This window comes from Trematomus bernacchii, unplaced genomic scaffold (genome assembly GCF_902827165.1).
Source record: "Trematomus bernacchii unplaced genomic scaffold, fTreBer1.1, whole genome shotgun sequence".
NCBI classification, from domain to species: domain Eukaryota; kingdom Metazoa; phylum Chordata; class Actinopteri; order Perciformes; family Nototheniidae; genus Trematomus; species Trematomus bernacchii.
In genome coordinates this window covers 105772-118227 of record NW_022987569.1, presented here as the reverse complement: position 1 = coordinate 118227, position 12456 = coordinate 105772, and the positions used below count along the sequence as shown (strand labels likewise).

General features: G+C 42.2%; 1 protein-coding gene across 1 annotated transcript in view; it reads left to right on the top strand.

Annotated features, from left to right (window-relative positions):
* The window catches only part of asz1 (ankyrin repeat, SAM and basic leucine zipper domain containing 1), a 41470-nt gene extending 29276 nt beyond the window's left edge, over positions 1 to 12194 (top strand). Inside the window, exons 10-13 of the mRNA XM_034126144.1 lie at positions 1600 to 1706; positions 7509 to 7614; positions 8246 to 8359; positions 11745 to 12194. Of these exons, the coding sequence (XP_033982035.1) occupies positions 1600 to 1706; positions 7509 to 7614; positions 8246 to 8359; positions 11745 to 11882 (465 nt within the window). The 3' untranslated portion in view covers positions 11883 to 12194. The remainder of the gene's footprint in view (positions 1 to 1599; positions 1707 to 7508; positions 7615 to 8245; positions 8360 to 11744) is intronic.
* Positions 12195 to 12456: the final 262 nt, after the last annotated feature.

The following is a 12456-nucleotide window of genomic DNA, read 5'->3' as shown; positions in this document are numbered from 1 at the left end:
GTATAGTGAAAGTTCGTCTGTCGGCTCTGGAGAAGCTGATCAATTCAGAAAAAAGGGATTGCACTGACACTGAGTGTTTTTCTAGGATCATTCTTTAGGTAAACTGTATTTCTGTAGACTTTAACCGACCTGATATGTGTCGTAAGTGGTGAATAAATGAAAAAGGAGTATGTTAGGTGCACCTCATATGGCACACATATGGGTCATTATCACCATGTTGAGATTCTTAAATGTATTTTCAGCTTGTGGTCAGATTTACATGCAGGTCGCCTCATTATTGTGTACGTTGCGCTCCAAATTAGCAACTTTCTCGCTAGGTTTAGCAACTTTCCAGTCCCTCTTAGCAACTTTATTCCTAGAAAGCAACACATTTAGCAACTTTCCAGTCCCTCTTAGCAACTTTATTCCTAGAAAGCAACACATTTAGCAACTTTCCAGTCCCTCTTAGCAACTTTATTCCTAGAAAGCAACACATTTAGCAACTTTCCAGTCCCTCTTAGCAACTTTATTCATAAAAAGCAACACATTTAGCAACTTTCCAGTCCCTCTTAACAACTTTATTCCTAGAAAGCAACACATTTAGCAACTTTCCAGTCCCTCTTAGCAACTTTATTCCTAGAAAGCAACACATTTAGCAACTTTCCAGTCCCTCTTAGCAACTTTATTCCTAGAAAGCAACACATTTAGCAACTTTCCAGTCCCTCTTAGCAACTTTATTCCTAGAAAGCACCTTTCCAGTCCCTCTTAGCAACTTTATTCCTAGAAAGCAACTTTCCAGTCCCTCTTAGCAACTTTATTCCTAGAAAGCAACTTTCCAGTCCCTCTTAGCAACTTTATTCCTAAAAACCAACACATTTAGCAAATTTCCAGTCCCTCTTAGCAACTTTATTCCTAGAAAGCAACTTTCCAGTCCCTCTTAGCAACTCTATTCCTAGAAAGCAACACATTTAGCAACTTTCCAGTCCCTCTTAGCAACTTTATTCCTAGAAAGCAACACATTTAGCAACTTTCCAGTCCCTCTTAGCAACTTTATTCCTAAAAAGCAACACATTTAGCAACTTTCCAGTCCCTCTTAGCAACTTTATTCCTAGAAAGCATCACATTTAGCAACTTTCTCAGACCATCAGGGTAACGGTCAACTTGTACATTTTCTACTTTTAATGCCGTTTTATTTCAATTTTGAGATGTTTACATTTTAGAATTGTTTATTTCTACTGTTCAAATTTCTTCTCATGTGTGCTGCCAAAATCCCAATTTGGGATCAATACATCACATCTGATCTTATTCATCAGGGGGAAAAGCCTGTTGCAAATGGTGCATGTCTTTTACAAAGTTTGCGTTTTTAATAACTGACAGAAGTTGATGTTAAATTCCAGTCCAGAAGTTTGTCAGACGTCATGGTAAATAGCAAACAAACATGTTAGAAATGACACATCAATATATTTCCTTTTGATGTATTATTGCAGTTTGCCTTGTGTTAAATCGTAAGCTCAATAAAGCATTGTAAAGCTTCCTGCAGCTGTAGAAACAGGTATATGTATCATACAGTTTGATGATTTCTCTGAACGTACAACATGAGAAAATACTTTTTTCTGACAGGTGGGCATCACAGACCCGGAGGCCCAGCAGAAATTGCTGAGTGCTGTGCAGCAGATGCATCTGGACAAAGTGGACTTGGACACAATCAGCTTACCTGCAGAAAGTGGGTAAGGTATCCCATAATACTCAGCAGGCGCAGCTGGGAGACTCCTGGGAAACAGTTTTAAGAGTGTTTCTCTCAACAAAAACCCATTATCCCTATTACTGGGGAAAACACCAGAGGAAATACAAAAAGAAGATTCCTATCTATTTCTGGTAATTAGAATAGTGATCATCAAACAAATTACAAGGAATTGGCTAAAAGATAATGACTTAGTGGAATAACTTAGTAAATGAAATCTATGTAATGGAGAAAACAACTATGAGAATTAGAAACCAAATGCATATCTTTGAGGAAAAATGGGTCAAGTATAGAACACCATAATTAATGTATACCTGAGTCAGTGGTGGCGCTATACTTTTTCGCTGCCCGTCGGACAGGATCTTAAAATGTCCGTCAAAATCCATTATTACCCGTCGGTCTGTACAACGGGGGGGGGGGGCATTTCAATGATCTGTACGGCAAAGTTAGGTTTGGAAACGGTATAATTTCCTTTTGGAGGGCATGCATAACACCGGAGCCTCGCTGTGGGGAAACTTTGGCGCTGTTCTGGGTTTGTTCTAATCTGTCAAAATGACGGACTGCTTTCAGATTTTTCCGTCATTGTTATAAAAAAAAATCCGTCATGGACGGAAAATATTCGGTTAACGCGACCACTGACCTGAGTATTAATAATGTATCCATTATTTTATTTGTAATATTATTATTACTATTTTATTATTTATTTTCGTATTTGTCATCTGTTCTGTAGTTAATCTATGTACCTAGATGTGTTTATTTTGTTATGTATGCTTTGTGAATATTTTCTTAAAATGCAAATACATTTTTTTTTTTAAATAGTCAGTACGGTGAAAAAAATAAAAATGCCCAGCAGGTGGCGGCAATGAAAAACCTGTACCTACTAGATGAGTATCTTAAAATACGCAAAAAATACCTTTTTTATAGGAAAACTAATTGTTACTTTTGAGGATTAGTTTACTTTTCAAGAAGAGCTTGATTTGACTAAAGCTGTGTAGGCTTTGTTTGTAATTTGCACAATAGCTACAGCCTAGTTGTTGGCAATGAAAGTCCAATCCTCCTCTATCAATGCAACGTACAATATACTTAACAATTCATTAATGTTTAATGAATAATACTTGAAGACGAAAGGACAAACAGTAGTGCCAAAAAATAGTTCAACAGACCGAAAAGTGCAAGTAAGTTGCAGAAATAGAACAAATATGTACATAAAAGACAGGATAAGATAAACAATGCTAAACTAATGCTGTTAAGTAGAATAAATACTGTAATATATAAAACATCTGATCAGAGGCTTCGTTCTCACCACTTTTGCTATTTTATATTACCCTGTCTTATTACTAAAATATACTTCTAAGCAGTGTTTCCGCCAGACCAGGGCTGAGAGGGCGTCCACCCCGAGAGTGGGGGGGGGGTGATGTCATGTCACGTGACTTGAATTTTGAATTGAGCCGTCCCTTATAGATACTATCTCTTTACGTATTAGTGATGGGAATTGCGGATCATTTGTCTCGGCTCACTAAGAAGAGCCGGCTCTTTCGGCTCCTAAACGGCTCTTCATGTTACCACAGTTCACCACGGAGCCTCAGTTTCGCCACTGCGAGGCACCGGCGCTCGCAGTTCACGCGCATGCTCCAATAGCACCCCCCGTCAAGGCTCGCCGGCAGTACACTTTCCGTCACAGGAACACGCTTTGGTGGCAGCAAAAATAATCCCACCAGACTCCTTTGCCCCTCCAACAGAGGGATGTCCTTTTTCCTTTTCGTGATTTCAAGCGATAAAAACTCGATCTCTCAAATTATTTATTTTTTTGGACGCCCTCGGCTCGAGTTCAGGGCAAATGACGGCAAGACGCCCCCCTGGCGGAAACGCTGCTTCTAAGAGCATTTCATGTTGTAGTTTTGTCCATGTGGACATCATCTTAAATACTTAAAGAAATAAGAGGTAATACTTTACTGGATCATATCATGTAATGTGTTTTTATATAGAAACGAAGCGACTAGTAACTATGAGGGTTGATAAATGTACTACAGTGCATTTAAAAAGTACAATACTTCCTTCTGAAATATAGTGGAAATAGTTGTGCCAGAGTTACAAAAACACAATAAACACAGCAGCACAATAATAATAAAACTGTACACTGTGCAGTGAAACACAGACGGTCACATAATTAATGTCAATATTACCAGTATTTAGTAGTGCGAAAAAAGGTAGTGGCAGATACATAATTGCACGTTATCATAGCACATTATTAATATTAATAATATTGCACATGTTATATAGCAGCGAGTCTTTTGTAATGATGGTAATGATATTTATATTGCACATAGTGTTGAAATAGTACAGTACAAGTATGTTAAAATAGTACTTAAGTACAGTACTTTGACTACGTTTAACTCGTTAAATTCCACCACTTGTTTTACAGTGGACATCCTTGTTTCAGTCTGCTAGAACATGTCGTATTATCTGTCAGATGCAAAGACAGAGTCGTCCACAAACACTGCGCTGAGCCAAAAACAAAGCTGACTATAGTAGCAAAACTTTAAACACTTGTCAGCCGCACACCTTTAACCCTCCCCCGCATCCAGCCCTCCTCCATCTCCCCGTAATGCCGATCTGTCCTCCTCTGCGTAAAGTCGTCCATCAGGAGCATCTCGCTGTCCTCGCTCCGTAATCCCACCCTCACTTCTCCTTCTCCCAGCCCGGAGCCAAGCGCTAATGGTTTAAGCGCAGCTGTAATGATTTGTAAGGTGAGAGGCGATGAGAAAGTAGAGCCGGTGGCAGAGGCCAAACAAAGACATCGCAGCGCACCCCATCACTTCACGACTCCTCTGCAGGACGGAGAGAGACACCGTCCAATAGAGAGAGGGGATTTTAAAATGAGAGGGATGGATGGCTTCAACACGGACAGATCTCCTTAAGAGCTCTATTGGGATCATTATTTCACACTGGAAAAGTAGTCCTGCAAATAACTTGTTGACATGTCAGGGACCTGAAGAAGAAATAGGCCTGGAGGATAAAAATGTAACGCATGTTAACAGTTAGAAATATTAATAATAAGATGATAATTAACTCAGAGCTATAGTGGGACTGGTTTTTCTAGGGAAGCCTCCACTTTGACAGAAATCCAACAATCTTTCAGTTTGTGTGTAAAGACAGAGAGATCGAAATACCGTTTCCCACAATCCCGAACGTCTCGAATGTCCCGAAAAGTGAGGGTAAATGCTAAAGACAACGCCTTTTGTGCTTCATTATCTAAAGCTGGCTACACACCAGCCCGATTTTGGGAGTCAGAGGCAGTCGGGCATTCGCGGCGCCCTACTCAGGTTGGTGTGTCCCACACCGTCGTCTCTTTACGGCACCTTTTCACACCTCCACCTTCAACATGTTGAATCGGCCGCGGGACGTCAGAGAAAGTCGGCCCAAGCAATCACTCTGATTGGCTGTTCACACTACCGCTGCCTGCTGGTAAGGACAGTTATTGCCACTCGTCCACTGAAGTATTTGCGGTGTGTTCGTAGGCGGGCGGCGTAACCGACGCAGGCGACGTAGCTGACGTAAAAGTCGGGACGCCTTCGGTACGCGTTCTTTGGTCTCAGGTGGGTGTGTAGCGGCCTTAAGAGAACAGGATTAACAGACATGCCAAACAAAGTGCCGCTTTGCAGGGTTTCATAAGCAAAATCCTTCGTCTTGGAGTAGCCATGAAGAACGACATTTGTTGGACCTAAAAGACTGTCAAATTAGTCGGGTATTGTGAAGCCCTGTTAGCCATTCTGGCTCGATCTAGAGGCGCCATGTGGCAGAGTTAGCAGAGTGTTAAAAAACTCAGCACATCCAAGGCCATGGAGTTATTCCGCTGTATTAGGTGCCATCTTTTTCCTCATTATGCACCTGCAGGAAAACTGACACCTCTTTCATCCGCTATTTAATGTCTTTATTTCATCCTATTTATCCTGCAAACAAAAAACAGGACAAATAGCACGGGGCACAAAAGATAGACCACCTCCTAAGAAAGTTTATAAAAATGACTTGACTGAAATACTGCTGGTGTGAAGTGAATAAACTTGCATCCCGTTCCCATCATCAGCTATAAAATGGCACTTGCTGGTGGAAAAATGGCAAATAGCATTCCCTGGATAAATACAGTTCCCTGACAAAGTGGCATACATGCATCCACTATCAGCGACCGTAGAAAACATAATGTTCCTGTGCATCTACAACCCATTCTACGATGTTCCCACCGGGGGCCCATCATCACTCTCCGCTCCCTAGATAAACTAACAGCAGGCGGAGGACTGACAGTGTTTACTCGGCCCTCTGACAGAGTGTGAGGAGCTGTCCCCTCACCACGGGAAATGTAGCATTTAAGATAAGAGCTATATCAATATCCCACAGCACCAGGGGATGGGAAGAGTCGGATGAATATGAATAACCATCGTTTAAGGTGGATGTTTTTCAAGGAGGGAGGACAGCGTTGGGCTCGACCACCTGCTGGGTTTACTACGGTTTGGAGAGGGGGGAATGGAGAATGTGAACACTATTAATCTGTCTGACTGTCAGTGGTGGGCATCTTCAGCAGGCCTTCCCTTGTTTTTATACGAGTACGTCTAATTGGGGCTCAGTTTTTAAAGAAGAACCTTCTGACCTCCGCTTTAAAGCTCCAAAACGTCTGGGACATGTCCGATGAGTTCACATTGTGCCACATCAGTTATGTAAATTACTGTTTTCTGCAGACTGAAATTGTAATCTCAATTGACAACTGTGATAGAGTGGTGACATATTTTTGTAGGCCCGACTGGAAGATAGCACTGCAAGGGCTCCCTAGACAAAAAGCTATGGGAATTTTCCATATATAATATAAATATTGCAGAAAAAAGCCTGTTTTGTTCAGCAGGATCATCTCGACATATCAAAACAATCTGTGAAGTCTAAATGCAATCACCTGAAAGAAAAAGTTAATGTCTTTAAAAGGAACTAAGCTAAAGGAGGCTAATGTTGGGCTATAAAAGAACTACAGCACGGTCACATGACTTCACGTCACCACCGCTAAGCTAAAGGAGACTAATGTTGGGCTATAAAGGAACTACAGCACGGTCACATGACTTCACGTCACCACCGCTAAGCTAAGGGAGGCTAATGTTGGGCTATAAAGGAACTACAGCACGGTCACATGACTTCACGCCACCACCGCTAAGCTAAAGGAGGCTAATGTTGGGCTATAAAGGAACTACAGCACGGTCACATGACTTCACGTCACCACCGCTAAGCTAAAGGCGGCTAATGTTGGGCTATAAAGGAACTACAGCACGGTCACATGACTTCACGTCACCACCGCTAAGCTAAAGGAGGCTAATGTTGGGCTATAAAAGAACTACAGCACGGTCACATGACTTCAGGTCACCACAGCTAAGCTAAAGGAGGCTAATGTTGGGCTATAAAGGAACTACAGCACGGTCACATGACTTCACGTCACCACCGCTAAGCTAAAGGCAGCTAATGACGTTTAGTCGTCTCATTTAGACACTTGTTTGCAACCGCCGTTTTATTGGCACATCGAAGCTTCGGGCATCAATGGGTTGGGGAATTTACTGACTTATTATATGTGGTAAAACTAAACTTAGATATCTCTTAAGCTTGTGTTCACCAGGCGTTTAACCAAAAACACGTTAAATAAAGTGCCGACTTTAGGACGAGAGAAACAAAGGTGGTAATGAACTCATTGCCTGTTGTACTTGCATCAAAAAGTAAAATATTTTTTTATGTACATCATTGTTTGTTGTCTGTTTTGCAGGAGTGAGGATCTGCATACCTTCCTGATCAGCTTGTGGCAGCAGTGCTGTTACCTGACGGAGACGGTTCATGACGCCAACGGGAGATTCCCCAGCCACGCCTCTCAGGTGAGTCTCTCTGTAGTGGTTCACTGAAAATATATTCATCATCAAACACTTTTATAATTCATAATCATTTTCATATGATTACGTAGCAGGGGCTGCCTGTTTTTTTACAAAGCTTGGATGGGTAACTTTTCTCATTGTGCAGCTGCTTCAACGTCCTTTTTAAATGTCCCTTCCAGCCATTCTTTTTGTAAATGATTAATTTGCCTTATATTCCAATTTCTTTATCCGTTAGTTATTTTATTAGTTTTTCTTTGGGTTTTTCTGGTCCCCAGGTTCAGTTTTTTTACCCGGCTACACTGTAAATGATGTCTCTACCTCAATGTTTTTCCAAGTAAAAATAAAAAGATTGTATATTTTACCATTAAGAGCTTATGTTAAAGACATGTTGATGCTATATTCTAACTCAGTTGAAGGTGCCCATGTGAATCCTTCTCGGAGCGCTTAAACCAGTATCCTAAAGCACAAGTACAAATCAAAAAGAATCCAGATTTAATTGAAATATTCCCACACTTAATTCTGTACACTTATGTGAAGAACCTCCTCTGTCTGCTAATGGCTCTGTTGCTTTGTTAGCAGCTATATTATTTTATATGATTCTATATTTACTAACCTGAACTGTGTCTCCGTGCAGCTGGTCTGGTCTCTGGACCCGAATAAGGAGGCGCAGGCCGTCTGCAACAAGCTGGTGGTCCAGACCAGAGACCTGCAGAAGGAGGTCACCTGCCTCCGGAACATTCTCTGCCAGGTCCACACACACGCGCACGCATGCACACACACACAAACATGAAGTACACTCGTTCTTGAAAACACACTCAAGTTATTTTGGTCTGGTTCTTTCTCCCATCACACACACATACACACTCGCTCGCACACACACACTCGCTCGCACACACACACTCGCACGCACACACACACACACACACTCGCTCGCACACACACACTCGCACGCACACACACACACACACACTCGCTCGCACACACACACTCGCACGCACACACACACTTGCACACGCACACACGCACACGCACTCGCGCACACACACTCGCACACACACTCGCACGCACACACACACTTGCACACGCACACTCGCACACACACACTCGCACATACACTCGCGCGCACACACACACACACACACACACACACACACACACACACACACACACACACACACACACACACACACACACACACACACACACACACACACACACACACACACACACACACACACACACACACACCTTACTATTCGTTTAAAAAGCAAACAGGGAGATTTTAGATTGATTTGTGTCTCTCTCAGTTCATTCATAGGAAAATCAATGCTCTGGTTTCTGGAGTCAGCAAATATATTTTAACTTAGCGGCGTATAATAATATAAATATGTGTTCCATGTTATTTTCTTTTTATGTTTGTGCAGGAAACAACATTATATTACAAGCAAATCATTATTTAGTCTTTATATATTGTAGTACAATTTGCAGATTTTTACTTAGCTCCGTATAATGATATACACACACACACACTCACACACACACACTCACACAGCTGAGCTCATTATTCTGCAACTGTTCATAATTTTCAAGTTGATGCCGGTATAACAAACTTCACAAATCGCTTATCAACATTGACAATGATTTGGATACATGCCTGATAATCTGATAGATGGTGTCTTTTATTTTGTTAACCGTTTATAACATCATTCAGGCTGAAACACATTCACACTTCATGCACGTCAATCTGAATTCCTCTCCGAGAGTCTGAGAGCCTCTTACTACTGAGGATTAAAAAAGGTGCAGAACATAGTGTGTGTCTTACATGTTGCTATATATGAATCCTGACGAGCTCCAACAGGTATGTGCGGGAGTGACTGCATGTGTGCACCTGACCAAGTGTGTGTGTGTGTGTGTGTGTGTGTGTGTGTGTGTGTGTTTGTATTCCAAGAGGAGAGAGTCGTTCCTGACAGGGCAGAATCCTCACAGCCCATAAGTCAGCGCCGCTGTGACATCGAGCTGTCAGCACCAAGACGATGAGGCGGGGGGGGTATGGGGGGGGAAGGTGACGGGGCACATGGGAAGTTGAGGGTGTGGCGGGGGGAGAGAGAGGACGCAGGTTGGCGAGGTGAGGGAGTTTAAGAGGGGAGAAAACGGAGAGGTGGAGGTACGGAGGGAGGCGGGTTAGAAGCAGATAAAGGTGTGTGTGTGTGTGTGTGTGTGTGTGTGTGTGTGTGTGTGTGTGTGTGTGTGTGTGTGTGTGTGTGTGTGTGTGTGTGTGTGTGTGTGTGTGTGTGTGTGTGTGTGTGTGTGTGTGTGTGTGTGTGTGTGTGTGTGTGTGTGTGTGTGTGTGTGTGTGTGTGTGTGTGTGTGTGTGTGTGTGTGTGTGTGTGTGTGTGTGTGTGTGTGTGTGTGTGTGTGTGTGTGTGTGTGTGTGTGTGTGTGTGTGTGTGTGTGTGTGTGTGTGTGTGTGTGTGTGTGTGTGTGTGTGCTGACAGCCAATGGAGTCCATTTGGAACCACCGGCTCACAGCCTGGGATACACACACATTTAACCTTGTCTCCTGAAAAACACACACACACACTCTCTCTCTCTTGATTCACTCGTGTCTCTTAATTAGCTAGAGCTCTCACTACTCAAGCTGAGAGACACACTACAATATATATATTTGGTACTTATTTTATGTTGCACTGAAACAAGTTTAAAAAAACAAACATTAAATCAGAAGCAGTAATGGAGATGATGCTTGTTACCGCCATCTAGTGTCCATGTCGATAAATGTGTGTTAGTGAGGGAACAAGTGGGAATATGAAACAAGACGGGAAAGCAGAAGTGTGCTTTAGGAACGTTATTGATGTAAACATGAGTGCCAAAGCACAAGGATGTTTATTTAACAAAAGTAAAAAGTTATCGTGGTGGTTAATTAGGGACCACTACCTGAAAATGATCATCGTTCCTGTCCAGTGGCGGGTGTGTAAGGGGTCGAGGGAGAGAAAGATAAAGGGAGCAAACGTGTGTGTTCAGTAATGTAGCCGTGCAGTGTGTGTGTACAGCATATTTGTATATATATATATATTTAAGCAGTGACTTCAGCGTAAATTCCCAGTTGATATCCGTGTTTGTTTCACTCTGCCGGAGATGTGTCTGGTGTGTTTGGAGACAACACATCAAACACGTTGCATTTTACACATTACAAATATCTAATAATATCCAACATGGAGCAGGCTTTATGATAAAAGAGTATTTAACTGTGTGTTTTGAATAAGTAATACTGTCTTTAGAGATGGCACCCTTGCTGCATTTAGGTCCTGTGGGAAAAAGGCCTTCCCGTCATTCACACCAAGAACATGCTCACTAGTGATGTCCAGGACACTATAGAAAGTCTGTGTTTCGGTGCCAAACCACACAAGTCATATTTACTGGAAGACATCTGAGTGTTCGGTGTAGCTCTGAGAGAGTTTACAGACAGCATTATTGCTCCGTGACTTGGCCAAAAGTTGATGAATCCTGGAGGATTTGACACAGGAAGTGTTGGTGACTCGAGTCACTCTGTGCCGTTGAGATGGGACCAGACGATCCTCTTAATGAGTCTGCGTTTTCTGATTCCTGGAAAAATACAAACAGAGATGATATTTCCCAGTCTGACAAATAAACTGCCATCATCTAGATTAGGGTTGGACCAGGGGTGTCCAAACTTTTTTCACTGACGGCCACATACAGAAAATAATACGAAGGGTGTGTGTGTGTGTGTGTGTGTGTGTGTGTGTGTGTGTGTGTGTGTGTGTGTGTGTGTGTGTGTGTGTGTGTGTGTGTGTGTGTGTGTGTGTGTGTGTGTGTGTGTGTGTGTGTGTGTGTGTGTGTGTGTGTGTGTGTGTGTGTGTGTGTGTGTGTGTGTGTGTGTGTGTGTGTGTGTGTGTGTGTGTGTGTGTGTGTGTGTGTGTGTGTGTGTGTGTGTGTGTGTGTGTGTGTGTGTGGTATGAAGGGTACATTTCAATGTTCAAAGCTTGTTATGTAAATAAGTTATTGGGCTAGATAGAAAATGTTTTCAACTTTTTAATTGACTGAATTAATTAGAAAAGTGATTTGTTGTGTTTTCTCTCATGCAAACCTCTCCTCCTCCTCTTCCTCTTCCTCAGATGGAGGAAGTTGAACCTTTCTGTCCGCTCCCTCAGCTCGGCATCGGGAGGAAACGTTTCCTGTCCGGAGTCGCACTGAGCGCGCTGGGAGCGTCCGTCCTGCTGCTGCTGCTGCAGATGAACAGGAGTGTGTGTTAAACAACAGGAGTGTGTGTTCAACAACAGGAGTGTGTGTTTAAAAACAGCATGTGTATCATGTTAGCCATCATAGTGTTTAGTTTCTGATGACGGTCGGTGAGTAACTGGATTATGAAAAGACTGATTTAGGAAAGTGTTTTGACGAGACACGTTTTTTTTTATTTGTGCGGTTGCTCTCATTTTCTACTTTCTCTGTCTTTTTAGTTTTAGTTCGGAGTCTTTCTTTGTGTTCAAAGAGTTTAAATTAAAGTTTCTTTTGAGAAACGATTACACTGTCGAATTTAAGATTAAAATCTGAAGTTTGTTTTCAATGAAAAGACTCGTTGAATTTGCTTTTAAATTGTGAATATGTGATCATTTTCAGACAAGATGATATTATTTAAGGAGATTATGTTTTTGGTTGGCTTGTCTGTTTATCTGCAGTGATACGGAAAAACTGCCGGCCCAATTTTCATCAAAAAGGTGTAGTATTTGAAGGGTGTAGCACGGGCCAAGAGAAAACACATTCAAATCAGGAGTGGATCCATATCATGAGCAGAAACCTGCATTATTTTGAACTGGAAAACTAATTATC